Source organism: Taurulus bubalis (genome assembly GCF_910589615.1).
Source record: "Taurulus bubalis genome assembly, chromosome: 20".
NCBI classification, from domain to species: Eukaryota; Metazoa; Chordata; class Actinopteri; order Perciformes; family Cottidae; genus Taurulus; species Taurulus bubalis.
In genome coordinates, this window is record NC_136608.1 from 8,210,551 (window position 1) to 8,227,708 (window position 17,158).

The window sequence follows — 17,158 nt, forward strand, 5'->3', positions numbered from 1 at the left end:
GACTCGACACGTCACATCAAAGATCATATTATTGTGAAGATGGCTCACTCCTATCTCAGAAACACTGGCGCAAAAAAGATTTTTAACCCCTGAAAAAAAAACGTTTGTGCGGTCTGAAAAATGTGCGCGGTCTGAAAAATCTATTGCGCGGCCGCGCACGCATGCAGCTTAGAGGGAACACTGGTCACAACCTGTCCTCAGTCAGCATAGAGTGAAGTTCTATTATTGATTCATGTTGATTAAGTGACTACAGCCAGAGTTACAAAACAAGCTCCAAGGGCTTAACATTATTGTCTGTAAAATCATATGGATATTTATATGGCAGCTGGCAGAGAGCCGGGCCATGTATTCTCATTGGCCTGTTTCTCGAACTCCTCTTTCAGGCCAAAAAGCCATCTTGAGGATCATATGAAATAAAACTGAAATCACTGTGTAAATAGCTGTCATAGTACGTGTGCTAAAGGAATCAGTTCAGTGCAGCGAACCTGTTCCTCAGAGGGTTCGTTCTGTTTATTTCAGCCAGTCCAAAGGAAGCCAGCGCACTCTGGCAGCCAAATGCGTCGTTAAGATGATGAATTGTTGCCCTCTACACAACTGTGGGACTATTAAAAGTCCATATTGAGAGGACTGTGAAAGACGGCAAGGATACAAATGCCAAAAGCAGTAGAAGATGTTATTTATAATGCGAAACAGTAAATGCATAACCAACATGTGAAGTCCAGCTGGAGCTGAAGAAGTGCAGGCTTAGGAGTAAATGTCTACTTAATTATTAGGGATCTACTTTGAGGTTGATTAGAAATAGTAATACATCCACAAATTGGCATGAATTCAGATATATCTCTTTTAGAAAAATGTAAATAAATCTTATAGCAACCCTGCTTCATGGCCTGTGAATATAGCAGCATAGTTTAGTGTTACACTGAATTTGAGGCACTTTATAGACTGTACTTAGACAAATATGGATTTACCCATTAACTTACGCTTAACTCTTTCTGTGTGTGTGTGTGTGTGTGTGTGTGTGTGTGTGTGTGTGTGTGTGTGTGTGTGTGTGTGTGTGTGTCTACAGCAACACCTGCAGGAGTTTTATAAGAAACAACAGGAGCAGCTTCATCTGCAGCTTCTCCAGCAGCAGCACCCTGGCAAGCAGGCTAAAGAGGTATGCACACTTATTGACACCTATGATTTATTTTCTACAAAACCGATGATTATAAATGAGGACAAAACCCTTAAATAAGTTTAAAAGGGGGGAAATTTGAATATAAACACTTGTTTATATTGAAGTCTGTCAATGTGTTCCCATTTCGTCAACCAAGAGCACGCGTTTTCTTTCGCCTCTTCACTCCAGATGACGGGTTTCTTGGCTTTTATTTGAACAAAATCAACTTGTTAATTTGTTATTAGTGAGTAGAAGAACCCAAAGCACTCGCGCACCACTAATGAACTGTTTCAAGTGACGTTCACACACACACACACACACACACACACACACGCACTACACTTGCACACACGCTCACTCACTCGCTGACTTACAGGAGGGACACCGGAGACAAAGGGTCCTCGGTCCAACTCCTTAATGAAGTGTTCCTGCAAACGTACAAACACATGCACCGCCGCTAAAGTTACAGCGCGCGGCGCCCATAAATCACGTTGACAGGCAGCCCGGTCGACGGACACGGCTCCGTCTCGTTCTCTCTGGCTATCGGAGAGGAAGAGACGAGCAAGACGGCCTCAGCAACATTTGTGCCGTCGCGTTTGATCGTCACGCGGTGCTGAACCCTGAAAGGCCGTCCAGGGCCACATCCAGGCAACACTGTGCATGTGGAAGCAGTTAAATTGATCAGAAAAAAAATGTGTCACACAACACACACTCTGCCTTTCTCTCTCTCTCTCTCTGCGTGTTGCATCTCTCCGCGTCTCCTCATTATGCTGCCCCTACAGGAAGCTGCAACTGACCTCCCGGCGGCTTTGTTTCTGTTTGGATTTGTGAATAGAGTTTTTCAGGGTCCCCGCCATCAAATATGGAATAGAAATTGCTCCCTTATTTCTCTTGAGGCAGGGTGGGGGTGGGTGGGGTGGACAAACTGCCTTCCTCCATCACTCCATTATGCAGCCTGTTTTCCAGTGAGCGCATCACAAGTTTTACCCCCCCCACCAAATGCTTTTGAACGTCCACCATGATAGGAACATACAGAAACACGTAAGCATACCAGGCTGTATGCACATACACATGTATATGGAGAGGAGAGGAGAACAAATACTGACAAACATCAGAATCACAACCAAAATATGCCCGCTGAGCTAGAAAGACTGAGCGTAGTCCATCAAATCTAATAGTGTGCACTTATAGCCAATTACTACCTGAGTTTTCATATTCAGAGCTTTTTGTTTCCTCCTAAAATCCACTCCCTCTCCAACTTGTTTTGCCGCGGTCACTGAGTTTGATGTTTTTCATTTTGTTGTTGTTTTTTTGTTTTTGTTTTGCACAGGGCTTACGCAATGGGCTGTCTGGCCCAGCGATAAACAACTCTGTGAGACAGCGAGGAGAGCGGAACAGGGAGAGGAAGGGGGAGGTGTGTGTGGGGGCACGGGCGTTGGGCATGTGTGTGCATATGTGTGTGTTTGCACTTGTGTCTGTGCATTCACACGCATGTGATGCTGTAAATCTCTCATTCTGCCAGCTCCCTCTGGCCACATAAGCTGTAACAGACCATCAGTGAAGGCGAGACAATTAACTATCAGGGGTGTTGGAGGGGGTTGTGGGATGGGGGATTATACCAGAGGCTTAGTATCATACACAATCACAAGCCACATACACTGATGGGCTTGAGAGCTGGTATATCAGCACAGCTTTGTGTCTGTTTGTGTGTGTGCGTGTGTGTGTGTGTGTGTGTGTGCGTGCGTGCGTGTGTGTGTGCTCACAGACATGGGCACACAAAGAGAGGAGAAGGCAACAACACTGTGGTACAGCCCAAATAAAAACTGGAGGGAAGACTAAGTGAGCACAGGCAGAGAGGGAGAGCATGCGGGGAGACCGAAGTAGAGGCAGGGAGGTGTAGCTAAGGTCACGGCAAGGCGAGTGAGTGCAACGCTCTCCACACAAAACGCCGCTCCGTCTTCTCTCTCCTCTTCCACTCCACAGTTGTTAATTTGTCTGTAATTTTGTTTCCCTCCCTCCTCTTCTCTTCGCTCCTCTCTTGCTCCTCTCCTCCTCCTCCTCCTCCTCCTCCTCCTCTCTATAGCAACAGCAGCAGCAGCAGCAGCTGGCCGCCCAGCAGCTCGTCTTCCAGCAGCAGCTCCTGCAGATGCAGCAGCTCCAGCAGCAGCAGCACCTGCTCAACATGCAGCGGCAGGGCCTGCTCTCGCTGCCCGGGCCCGCGCCCGGCCAGGCCGCCCTGCCCGGACAAACCCTGCCCCAGCAAGGTAAGAGGAAGAGGAGCACCGGAAGGGGTGAGGGGTGGGGGTGTAGTGGGAGGAGAGAAAGTAGTCGTGTTGTAGTCTGGAGCATGTGACTTGCAACAGTGGTGGTCACATGCTTCCTGTGTTTAGCCCGCAGGTGTAAGTTTCTGTTTGTGTCACTGTCGCCGTCCCTTGCTCCTGTCACATCTCCACGCCTGTCTGTCCCGTTCTCTCTTTTCTGTCTTTCCATCATGCCTGTTTTTTGTTTTTCTCATTGGTATGCACCTGAGTCCCCCCTGCGTTATCTCTAAGTATGTCTGTATGTCTGCTTGCCCCTCATTGGTATGCTCTTCTAGCATCCACTTTGTCCCTAACTCTCCACATGATCGTTTTGTTTAGTCTTCCATTCTTCCTATCTCTCTCTTCTTGTCTGGCTTTCTTTGTCTACTTCTGTTTCTCTCTCAGCTCTGCTCTGCCTATGTTTGTGTTTGTTGTTTTTCCATCTCTGTTTCTATTCCCCCCGCTCCCTAACCCCCTCCTTCCTTTCCCCGGTTGTTGTTGTTGTTGTTGTTGTTGTTTACTGCCTTCACTGAGAGCCAGCGAGAGGAGAAAGAATAAAAGGACAGAGAGAGAGAGGGGAGAGCAGGCTCCATTTTCTTCTGCTGAGCCAAGTAAACACCTATGTTTGTTGTTTACCGTCAAAATGGCGCTGATAGAATACAACAGGCAGGGAGGTGTTAGAAGGAAATCAAAGTAAGTGAATATTGCCTAATTAGTTCCCAAGCTGAAAACAAGCGGTGGACAAAGCTGGTTTATCTCAGATGGAACGTGCACACACACACACACACGTTGTAGTCAATGTTTTGTAGTTCATCCACATCTTTGCCGCTGAGGACTACGTGAGTGATCTGTCAACAGGTTTAAATCATGACTTACGGGGCAGAGAAGAAGAACACTCTTGCTTTTATGGAGCAGTGCAGTATAAGTTAAAATTCAGGTCTGCAGTGAAGCAGTATCGCTGAGGGCAAGGCCGTGAGTCAACTTTTAGAACTATTGGATAAAGTTTGCCGAGTTCAGGCTTCAGCTTTTGTCTCTTAAGTTGAGCAGCCAGATTGATACAATAAACTGAAAACATTTTATTTAATTGTTTCTTCCTCCTCTCCTCTCCTCTCTATCCTTCCCTACCTCGCCTCTTTTATTCTCTCCCTCTCAATTAGCAGGCCTGAGTCCCGCAGAGCTCCAGCAGTTGTGGAAGGACGTGACCGGAGGCGGCGGCGGTGGCGGCGGTGGCGGCGGTGGCGGCGGCGGTGGCGGTGGCCACACCATGGAGGACAACGGCATCAAACACAGCAACAGTGGCTCTGGCACCGGGGGCGGCGGCGGTTTAGACCTCTCCACCAACAACTCTTCCTCAACTACCTCCTCCTCCAATCCCGCCAAAGCATCGCCGCCCATCTCTCACCATTCCATCGCCAACGGACAGTCCCCCGCCCTCAACCACAGAAGAGAGCGGGAACGGGAGCGAGAACGAGAAAGGGAGCGAGAGAGGTAAAGCGATTGAAATGTCACCCCCTCCCCCCCTCACCTTTTTGATGCAGCACCGAGCAAAAAGGCAGGGAAGATGAAAAGTTTTGCAGCAGCTTGTTTGCTACCCGCCACACGCGCTTGTTTTGTTTTTCCGTTACATGATTCAGTGTAGGAACACATCAGAACGCCGCACTCCCATCCAGAGTATTTGTCTTCGTTTAAAATAACAGCATTGTTGCAACAGGGAAAACAAGATGTTTTGTTTGTTTGTTTAATAGTTTATTAGTGTCTGGGTAATATAAAAAAGGTAAGAGCCTTGTTCTCCCAGGGGAGCATGTGTGCCATTGAACGCACTTAGCTTGCACACAGATATCAAAAGCAGGGAGAGGAAGCCATGCAGGCAGGCACACACACACAACAAGCCTCTCTGGCAGGCAAGACAAGGTAACCTCCTTGTACATTAAGTATTTAGTGTTTTCTCTCTTTTTTCTCTCTCTCTCTTGAAAATTACCTTCTTTGCTTGCTTGTCATGTAAACAGAATACGTGATGCCTTGAGTGGCGTTTCCAGGATGTTTATCCTTGTGATGGCGTCTTTTATAAATGCACCCAGCACCAAAACACTGACTGTTCACATATCTGCCTATCTGGCCCATGCATTATTCAAAGGCTTTTCTTGGGCGATATTATAATAAGGACTTAGGGTAGCAGTGTGCGTGTGTTCCTGTGTGGATGCTTGGTAGAGACTCACACTGGAGGTGGAAGTGCTTTGTAATTGGTTTAAAGTAGATGCTATCTCTCCAGCACCACTAAAAGGAGGCTTGAAAAAGATACCTTTAGTAGGAAGACAGAGGGAAAGACAGTGGTGAGGAGGGAAGGAGAAGAGAGGGAAGAAGGGAGGAGGGAGAGAGAAAAAAGATGTTTTATCTGCCTGTGTCCCGAGGGGTGTGTGGTGTCTCATAATGATCGAAACGAGGAGTATTGTCAGGAGCACTGCTTACTAACATGTCACGGATCGATGTGGGGAAAGCCCCTCTGTAAAACATAGTGTGAGCTCTGCTAGCACTAACACACACACACACACACACATATATTCTTGGGCCACACACAAGCATGCATGCACATAGCGGTGGACCACACACATACATGTGCATGGCATCGCCGACAAACGTGCACAGACTGCATGCAGCGCAACACACTCTCGCTCCCGCTTTCACACAGACAGACGCACACGCCAGTGCCAAGCCTAAAGGTTAAACTGTCATCTTTAATAGGATGTGCTGTCTAGGCAGGGTCGTAACTTATTTGGGTGCCATTTGAAAAACGCCAGAGCACCCCTGCCCCCACTGTCCTCAAAGAACATAAGTTACACAGAGTATTAATCTCCTGATGAAAATGATATGGCTGTCTGGATTTTTAATGTTTACTTGAAAGCGTCCACCCCTCCTCCCCATAATGGCTTTACAAGATGGGATGGTGGCTGTGGTGGAGACGAGGCTGCAGATCCTTCTAGATTTCCATCGGGGACGTTGGCTCACACATTAGTCTTTGCTGACTCAAAGTTAATGGAGTAGCCCATTGTGATCATTTTGATTGATTGGAGATGAACTGGTAGCTATGGGTATTCCTCACATCCGAGTGTTCAAAGGTTTCCCGTTTGAATCGGCCTCCGTCAATATATTTACATGTTTCTCTTTCTTGGTTATTGACTAATTCAACGTAACTGACCCGTCTGACCCCGTCCTTGTTGATTGTCACCTGATGTGCACAACACTCCTCGAGTCTGAGCAGATTATCTCATGAACTCAATGCTCCCCTCTCCCGACCTCCCTCCCTCCTCTTCTCCATTTTGCTGTCTCATCTGCTTATTTCTTGTTTTTTTTCTTCTCTTTTTTTTCTTTTGCTCCAGTTCACTACATGAAGAAAGTGGAGGGACCCACCCCCTGTACGGTCACGGTGTGTGCAAATGGCCCGGCTGTGAGAACATCTGCGAGGACTTCGGACAGTTTTTGAAGTAAGTTTTAAATGTTCTACAGGAGATGATGTCTGCTCCTCTGTGTGGGGGTTTTCTGTGTGGTTGTCTGTACATGAAGCTAGTATCTATTTTATTGTGAAACACACAGAAGTTATCCCCCACACCACAGCACCTCCTTTTCTGTGGACAAAGAAAGTGTCACTGCCTTTCAAAGAGCGCATGTTGACCTTCCCAGACAGCCACTTGACAGGGTTCAGCTCGGGCAGTGCAAGATGCACACCAACTCTGATCCATAACAAATCTCCTTCCTGGCGTGGAGGGGCCTGATAGGTTTGAGAAAAAGCGTCAAAAGCTAATGGCAACTCGCACGGCCGGACACTTACCTCCACAACAAAGGCCCCCATTCACTGTTGTCATGGTGCAGGCGCCAGAGCGAATTAACTCTTCATGCTCCATCAACAATTGAGTTAATTAGCTCATTTGTAATTGGCCGGCTTTGTTGCCAGGATGTTAGTGCGGGGACATCAAAGGAAGAAGGTGTTTGCAGCACTGCCGATTACAGGTTATCACATTGCCACTCACTGAGAGCCTCTCTGCCTCTCTCTCTCGCTCTCTCTCTCTATCGCTCTCTCCCTGGCTCCCTGCTCCCACACAGAGAAGAAAAAGAATGGGAAAGCTTTAATTTGAATATTCTAATTAGATTTGTAATTAACTGTGAAATAACGATCTGGCGAGTGTTTTTCACGGGCTGTAAACGTCCATGTGAATTCGCATAAACTATTGAAATCAGGACATTGTTCGGGCGTATTTTCCAAATTATGCATTTCTCTACAGTAGTGAGTGTAATAAGTTGCAGAAAGCAAAAAAATGCACTAATACAATAAACTAGTCCACCCATGGGGGAGCCGCTGCAGGATTTAGGTCAGGCTTGCACTAATTCTACAGCAGCTTCTGAATTGAAGCTAAAAGGTATATCTGTGAAATGATGTGACTGTCATAAAAAAACCTAGTGTTTACCAGTGTTTGAAAGACGCAGCCCGACATGACATTAAGCTGCATTTGTACACTCTATCAACACATACAGTACACTCAAAGGAACAATAATTGACAGCGATGGATTTAAATGAATCAGAGGTGAATATATATATATATATATATATATATATATATATATATATATATATATATATACAGTATATATCCCAACTATTGCCTGACAAGTGTGTTTGCTTATCCCCTTTGGAAAATGTGTCACATGCCAATGCCTAAATCCGCTTCCTCCAGCGAACATGGCTAGTATAATTTTAGAAGCCATGCTTATGAAAAGCCAGTTTGCTGTGTGCACTGCATCGTCCAACCTGGACCACACGTCCACAAGTCCAGGTAGAAGAGTTTGCCCTGCAGCTTGGGAACAAATGTGTGTGTGAGGAGGCAAGCCTGTATCAGATTAGCAGGTTTTCTGATTTCTTGTCCTGTCACCTCAATACACTTACTTAAAGAAGACATCAGGCTATCGCTCTGCACCAGAACCTAAGTCTGTGTGCGCTAAGGATCCTGTGTCTAGGTAGCTTAGCTTGGTTATTCAGGCGAGGGGCAGAGACGCACTGTATAAAGCAATGTGCCTGTGAATCCGGTAAGCTGGTAAGCCAGTGCAAAAGGATGCACGCTTGTAAAGACAAACTGAACAAGCAAGAGATGCAGACGGAGAGAAAACAGGTATATTTCAAACTTTAAAGCGAGAGCACAGGTTGGCAGACGGTTTTGTAAGAACGCTTGCCAGAACATCGACTGCTACAAAACAGAACAGTGTCTTGGTTCAGCCCCCCCCCCCCACACACACACACACACATCCCTGCAAGTCAGAGGCTGGCTCTGTACTGTAACCCAGCCAGCACATGAAAACAGGCACCAACAAAGAAGGCAGACTCGTCATCAGAACAAAGATGGCTGCTCGGTGGCGTGCCTTGGAGCAGTGATTGTCGGTGTCAGAGGGAGTCCTTTTATGTTTCCGGAGATGCCAGTCGGCTACACACACACACACACACACAATGTGCACATGCACACACACACACACAGAGGCACAGTTTAAACGGGGTTACATAAAGCGGGTGTCAGATTTAGATGACAGTTTAGATGTTGGTAGTTGGGAGCGGGTTATGTGTGCGGGGAGGGAGAGAGGGAGGGAGGGAGGGAGGGAGGGGTACCCAAGTCAAGCTGGCGTCTCGTAGCTCGCTGTAGGAGCTCAGCTCAGCGGCGGTGACACGTTTAGTCATCCGTTGTTTTGTTGCATGAGGAAACTTGTCAAGATCAGCATTTAATAGCTCTTCAGTGTGCTTTTAAGTGTTCTCACCTGGAAAAGGTAGCCTCAAGGTGGCTGGCACCCTGAATTAGCTCTCTGAAGTTCAAAATGAAATAATATTGCTTGGGAATGTTTCTTGAGTGGTGGGTGTTGGGGTGTGTGTGTGTGTGTGTGCGTGTGTGTCTGTGTATTTGTGTTAGTAACAAAAGAAAAAGTGAGGGTGAAACATTAATACTATTAGTGCATGTGCTGGAGCTATTTGTGTGCCTTTATGGCAGACTCAGAAAATAGAGAATGCAATTAATGCTTGAACATTACACCACTTCATATGCACCATTTGAATACATGTATAAAGCCATGCCTGTACAAAACCTCGACTTACTTAGAGTTTATGTTACGACCACTACACTTATTGATTAAATCACTCCTATTGTCATGCTTCTCTAAGCCTAAAAAAAACTAAAAATCTGATTATCACATCCATATTGTTGTTTTTCGTCTCCAACATATACACGTCTCTTTTGGCCTTTCACCTTGGATATCAATATCCTCCCACCTCAATAAAACACAATCTTATCTCGACATAAACAGATAATTGCTCCCACACACACACGCTTAACTCTTCCACTCTCTGTCACCCGTCTGCGCTCCGTATTACTGGCAGGAATGCAGGCTCCATGTTTAAAATGGCAAGCTCAGCCGCTAACGTGAACTACGGTGTCTGTAACCCACTGCTAATTAAACCCACAAGGCTGTAGCCAAGTGTCTCTGTTTCTATGTAAAGTGTACACACACACACACACACACACACACACACACACACACACACACACACACATGCATACTGCGGAGGCTGGCCCCTGGCTCCTGGATAGCTGAGCTCCCCTCTACCCCTCCACAGGTCTGCTGCACTGTGACAAGACCTTTAAAATGGAGGGCATTACTTATGCACCACCACCATGGGGAGTGTGTGTGTGTGCTCTTGTTTATGCATGCCAGTAGGTGTGCAGTTTGTGTGTGTGTGTGTAGTTGCATACGAGTGTGTTTGCAATAGTTTAAATGTGGTATTGGTGTGTGTCACATTTACAGTAGACAGTTTGGGAGCCTAGCTTCCTGTTCTCTACTGGGCCTTTGTAGCCCCTGATAATACACACAGACAATTAGTAAAAGTGTATCGTCCATATATGCTGGCTTGAGTAGATTTATTATTGGGCCCTTAGTGGACGTTGATGGCCTATACATATTCATATACGCAGCTGTGGAGAAAAACCTTTGAGATGTTTTGTTCCCTTCTCTTAAGCGAGGAGAGAATCTGCAGCATCCAATAAAAATAAAAGAAAGAAATCGTTATCAACGTCTGTGTCTCACCTCTCCCTCCCCCTCACTCTCTATTTATCACTCCCTTTGTCTCTTTATTTGCTCTGAGTTCTCTACCTTTGCTACATCCCTCAGTCTCCATCTCCATCCTTTCTTCCCTGTTCACACATGGTCTCTTCATCACACGAGTAATTCCCTCTTCAAGGAGGAAATCGATGTTCCTCTAAACTGAGGCATGAACAGTAAACATAAACAGGAGCCAGCCAGGCCTGACCTCTAGTTTTAACAGATCACACCTGGATGCTCCAGTTGGTTACAAGTCACTTTTGCCTCATATAAATTGTGTTTGTTTTCACCTACACATTATTTAGATGTGTTTTTATAATTACAAGACCAGCAACCAAAAGGCAGAAAGCATCAGGATACAGTGTAATGATATTGTTCAGTGTAAAAAAGAGATGGAGGGAGGGAGATAACATAAGAGATGAGACGCACACAACACAAAGTACTTTTATGCCCACATTTCAGTAAATAAGGCATTCCTTCATTATTGTTTTCTGTTTGCTCATTTTCTGTGCCCCCCCCCCCCATCTTCTTTTTTTGTCTCTGTGCGACATTATTAATGCACAGTAGGACACACTGCCGTTTGAATATTTCATAAACGCATGTAGTAATCTGGCTGTAATCACCTTGCTAACTGGCCAGCGGTGGAAGGTGTGAGTGGGGAAGTAAATAACCGGCTGGAGCGCTGTCGAGAGGCCTTATCACAATCACACACACACACACACACACACACATTGACAAAATGTGAGAAAAACAAGCAGCTTGTCGATGAGAGGCAAACTTAATAAAGATTTTTCCCCCCTCTTTTTTTTTTTTTTTTTGTAATGAGGTATCTTCAGGGACAGCGAGCAGCCCGCTCTGTGCTTTTGAAGCAGCTGTAATTCATGACACACGCCATACATCAAGTGCATAAGATAGCATTATGGGCAGTGAAATGAAAAGGGTATTTGCAACATTAGTTCCCTCATCCTGCGAGGGACGTGATTAAATGATTAATGTAATGCCCCCTTTTTGCATGCGCATTCTGAAACAGCAATTAGGCACAGGACTGGAGAAATCCACCAGTTCATCCCTCCCCTCTCTGCCGCTCTCCCTCATCCATCCCTCTCCCCACCCCTCCTTCTCTTAATGCTATCTCATTCTTGATTTATAATGAAAAAAAATCTGAGCATTAGACCTGAAATGGTGACAAAAGTATAAGCAGGGATGAGATGGAATGGGTTTTAAATGTGTGCGGCGTAATTGAAAGGTACAGAGCTATTGTGATTACAAATGTTCTATTCAGCTTTTGATTGGCAGGCCAAGAGAATCCGGCTCAATGAGTTCTTGTTTTGCACATTGCAGATAAACAAGAAGTGAGGGGTGTGGAAGAGAATGGAGAAGTTTGTGGTGGGAGTGTGTATTTCTGTGTGTTTGTGTTTCAGTGTGTGTGTGTGTGTGCGCCAATTGGTGTTTGTGCAAGTTCATGGTAATGTAAGCGAGAGTGTGTTTGTGTGTGTGTGTTCTTAGATAAAGCGAAACCCAGGGAGAGAGAGAGATTTTGTACTCCCTCTAATGCACTGGAGGCAGCGCTGTAAATGATCATTGAAGGGTCTGCAAGCTAACCTATAATTACTGGAGATAAAGTGGCAGCTCTGGCATTTCATAAGCATGCCTCCTCAAAGCTTGCTTTGTGAGTTTGTCACCAATGATCATTTAGATAGAGGCTCATTACCCAGCATCACAACACTTTAGAAACCCTGTTCGCCCCATATTTGCACACGTGTGTGTGTGTGTGTGTGTGTGTGTGTGTGTGTGTGTGTGTGTGCGCATATGTGTGCTTTACCGGGAATAAAGGTCTATCTTAATGGTGAGGCTCTTTTGTTTCCTACAGACGAAATCCAATCAAGACCACAAAAAAAAAAGAGAACCCTCATTGACTGTTATGGCTGTCTGGCTGCCTTTTTCTTTTTAATGAGGCGAACACACCAGATACATTTAATATGTCTGCTGCTGGATAATGCACCTTCAGTGGAAGAGCTGCTTTTGTGTGTCAAATGTTGCCGGTGTTAAATTGTGTGTATTGTTTTCGGTAAACGAAGGAGACAAAGTCGTTCTGCTGGGCAAGCATCTTTTATTCTCTGCAGAAAGCTGCGCTCGGGGTGGTGCTGAAGTTAGCCATCTAAACTGGCACAGGCCCATTGTCATGTTAAACATAGCACCACACGCCGTCATGTTACTTCTAATTACCTCATTTCAGAGTGGAACAATGCTTCCTAACCGTATCCTATAGATGATTGTCCCAGTATAGAAATATTATCATTAAAACAAAAAACGTGGTGAAGTTGATACCGTAATTATCGTCCTCCACCATTTTGATTATGGTGAATATGAATGGAGCTTGCTGTCTTCTGCTGAGCTTTGATATATTTGAGAGATTTTAAATGTTTTTTTCTCTCTCTCTCTCTCTCTCTCTCTCTCTCTCTCTCTCTCCCTCTTCCTCTCTCTCCCTCCAGGCATTTAAACAGTGAACATGCCCTCGATGATCGGAGCACAGCCCAGTGTAGAGTCCAAATGCAAGTCGTACAGCAGCTGGAAATACAAGTAAGTTTTCTGTCAAGTAATAAAAAAAAAAAAGTGCAGAGTCGGAACAAAGCAATATGTATTGTACTTTTTTTTCTTTGTTTTGCCATTGTCCTAATGCTCTGCTATCGTGAACTCATTTCTCATTTAAGTCACTTAACATCCAGTCAAAACAAAATGTTTGAAAGTTATGTGAGTGAGAGGAAGGCCATACTGTGGTCTGCAGACAAGCAGGACCTGCTGAATTCAACAAAGCCACTAAACAAAGGAATCCTCGGGCCTTACAACCAAAGCCATTATGGCGGTTTTAATTGAATTAAGCGTGTGCTTTATTTTCTCTGCTTTCTTTTTTTCTCTCTTTTTCTTTCCAATTAATAGCGAGCGCATCTCTCCCGGTCTGCTGTGTTAATTAACTGCACTTTGCACCTGAAGAAAGCTCAAAAGGAGGGAACTATTTTCAGTAGGTGGAGCGTGACCTTATTAAGAAGTCATGCTGGCTAGATAATGAGAGCGCTGATTGAGCGACATTATTACTCAGCACTGCCGACAAGCGCTCCTCTTCCTTTAGAAACAAATAGATACGTATGTTTTGAACTCGGCTCAAACAAAGTGCCAGCTGGAAATATCCAGTCTGCCAGAAACCAGGCCGTCATGCTTTGCACGCCAGCGTATTTTGGGTCAGATATAAAGTTATTATAATTAAAATGGGATCAATACTCTGCTACATAATATAAAGCATTTAATGGGAAAATGATCTGCATTATAAAGCGATCCATGTGTAATGTGGCGCTCTCTCCATCTCCTGCTCTCTACCAGAGTGAAGCCATGCACTTCCTCAAGCACGTACTTATTTTAGGGTGTGATAAACAGTTTATATTTCATTGTTAAGCATCTGGTCTTAAAAGTAAATAAATTCTGTTGGCCTGTTAAAAAAGAAGTCGAAAAAAAATAGATTTATGTTATTTTATTTCATTTTCTGTGTTTTTTCTTTGAAACACAAATCTATTGAAGCTTGTGCTTTACAGTGTGACCAATTACAGTGCACTTGTGTTGTCTGTCCTCTTTCCCCCCTTTTCTTTCATTCCTTACTCCCACCATCCCTCTCTTCCTCTTTTTTTCCACGAGAGCCGTCAATAGTAATGAGGCCCAGCTCTGTCTGCGTGTGCACCTCTCTGTGTGCGCACGCCTACTTGCTTGTCTGTTAGAGTGTGTGTGTTTGTGTGTGTGTGTGTGTGTGTGTGTGTGTGTGTGTGTGTGTGTGTTAAGGGTGTGGGGGGACTTTCGCATGGTCCAGTCCCTGTCACTCCCTGTGAATTAGATTGATGATAGGCGATGGCCGGGGCCACTAACTGGACCGGGGAGGCGGGGCCGCCTGGTACCCTGTTTGGACGACCCCTTCACCTCTCAGCAGCGGCTGGCTGCGCTCCATCCCCCTAACAGTGTCCACAGGACCTCGAGCAGACGCTCAGGACCACCTAATTTATGGCCCAACTAGCTTGTTACTGTCAGAGTCTCGCTGACCTAAATTTTGCTATTGACAAAAAGATGAAATGCTATTTGTTTGGCCTGACCTGTCTGCACCCTCTCCTCCCCTCAACCTCTTGTTCTCCTTCCATCACCAGCAGAACTGTCTCTTTCTCGCTTGGTTCATGTGAAACATCTTCTTTCTTTCTGTCTGTCTTCTCCCTGTACCACCCCAATGTTATGCCTCATATTATTTATTCTCATCCCTTTTTCTATTCCTCTGCTCTAATCTACTCTTCTTCTTCTCTCTTAACAGCTTTCTAAAGAACGTGAGCGTCTTCAGGCGATGATGGCCCACTTGCACATGCGGCCCTCGGAACCCAAGTCATCTCCCAAACCAGTGAGTGCATATTGCTCTAGCCACCGTAAACAGGCTCGTCTGGGAATGAGGCCCCCACACAGAAAATGAACAGTTTAACCACACGGCAGTTGTGTGAGTGAGTGACAGCCGATGAAAGGGGGGGAACGTTATTTGTAATAAAGAGTTATATCGGCTTCACACCAGCTATTGTGCGCCGTGAAAGGACAGGAGAGTTTGCAAGTGTATTAGATGGCAGAGCGGTGGAGTCCTTGGCTAAAATACAGGGTCATTTCTTTGTGATTGATATAATAGCCAAAACAACTTGTTGGCTGCTGATGACTGTTTGGCTCGATGGCCGTGGTCGCACTCCAAAACGGAATGAGAGAGGAGAAGACGTGTCATTTTAACAACAAACACCTGTAAATTACAGCGGAGTGGAGAAGATGGAGTGATGTTGACATAAATAGCAGCAGTGCCGCTGAAATTGGTTGCAGAGAAGAAGAAAAAATATCCAAAATTGTGAAAGGGGTCCTGGAAGAAGTAAAGAGATGTCATTCTGCATTTTCTGTCTCTCGCCTTTTACTTTTAGATTGTCTGATTATGAATACATTTCTCCCAACCAGTATTTGAATTTCATATTTATGTGATACATTTTTAGCAAACATTATTTATTTCCAGTTTTAGACGTTTTGAAATACTTTAGAGCAAAACATTGTTAGCGTGTTTCTGCTGCTTAGTAAGTGCCTACTTTCAATAGAATAAATTTCCTCATCACCTCTCATCATAGAATGTAGATAATCACAAGATAGCATAATTATCCCATAATTCCATCAGGAATCAAACTCCCTTTTTATTATTCAATCTTTCTCTCTCTCTCATACTCTCCCTCTGTAGCTTTTTTTTAATCTTCAAAACTCCAGCAGCTTGGTTCCATCTCGTCCAATAAAGAATTTGCAGCCTATAATCCAAGCCTGAATATGAATGAATGATGCTAATGAAGTATTGCATTACATAAAGCACACATGAAAGAGCGGCTAATTGCATTTGATGGTGGGGGCAATTCAGACAGAATTCTTAAACGAACAGTTAAGTCTTCAGTTTTAAGGCTCCCTTGCTTTTTTAAGATGAAGATTTGGCGCGGCAAACAACATGCACGTGTGTGTGTGTGTGTGTGTGTGTGTGTGTGTGTGTGTGTGTGTGTGGCAAAAGTGAACAGACATAACAAAAGAGAGATGGTTGTCGGACTTAAATGACAGCATGGATTTACAATCACAGGTGCAGGATAGAATCAGCCGAGACATTTGATACATATAAATCCTGTTTTTCACGAACAACCAATGCCAGACGGATACCAGACGCCAGCGCCCTGTCTCCAATATGACCCCATTTATTCTCTGAATCACACTTCATTAAATGCTACCTTTTGGCCATGCCATGGATGGATGAAAATCAAAGTTAGCAAGGCTGCAAGTTCTGAATAATAATCTCTCTCTCTCTCACTCAACCTTGAGTGTGTATTCAGATGAGCGAGAGGTGACACAGTGCTCACTCCACCATCCGTTTGACCGTATACAATTCTATTTAGCGAAACGTAATGGGAGAGCGCGCCCGCAAACACGTCGCGCTCGTTGCTGAGTCTCGTAGGTGGTGAGAGGCGGCAAAAAAAGACAGGAAATTATGTTTTAACATAATTTATATATACATGCCTGTACGCATCCATGAAGGCATTTATTTTGAATTTAGTTAGCATATTATGAAGTTGTTTCCTGCCATACAGTATCTAAGTGTTCATCACATACTGTATGGGTGCATGTAGCAGGATGCAGGGAACGAGCACAATCATCTTATATACACACACACACACACACACACACACACACACACACTGCCATGACCTAAACCACTATGAAGTTCATGGCCATTTGCATATGACATAATATTAATAAATACATGTTAGTGGTCAAGTATCTGTCAGAACAAAAAACACTATTATTAGTAGTTTTCTGAAAGCAAATAATAGTAGTAAACTTAATTTATATAGCACACTTACCAATGTTACAAAGTGCTTTGCAAAAGAAGAGAAAACCAAACAGATCAGATGAGAATCAGGCCAAAGGACAATAAAGGGAAGTGTGGACAGTAAAGATCAGATAAATGGGATTAATAAACTTTAATCAAACATTTCCATAAACTTTT

General features: G+C 44.7%; 1 protein-coding gene across 1 annotated transcript in view; it reads left to right on the forward strand.

Moving 5' to 3' along the window:
- Positions 1-17,158, forward strand: part of foxp2 (forkhead box P2) — a gene marked incomplete at both ends in the record, with an annotated part of 57,432 nt that overhangs the window by 28,643 nt on the left and 11,631 nt on the right. The window contains 7 exons of the mRNA XM_079236077.1: positions 1,067-1,156; positions 3,240-3,420; positions 4,617-4,654; positions 4,697-4,944; positions 6,831-6,935; positions 13,071-13,158; positions 14,918-15,001. Of these exons, the coding sequence (XP_079092203.1) occupies positions 1,067-1,156; positions 3,240-3,420; positions 4,617-4,654; positions 4,697-4,944; positions 6,831-6,935; positions 13,071-13,158; positions 14,918-15,001 (834 nt within the window). The remainder of the gene's footprint in view (positions 1-1,066; positions 1,157-3,239; positions 3,421-4,616; positions 4,655-4,696; positions 4,945-6,830; positions 6,936-13,070; positions 13,159-14,917; positions 15,002-17,158) is intronic.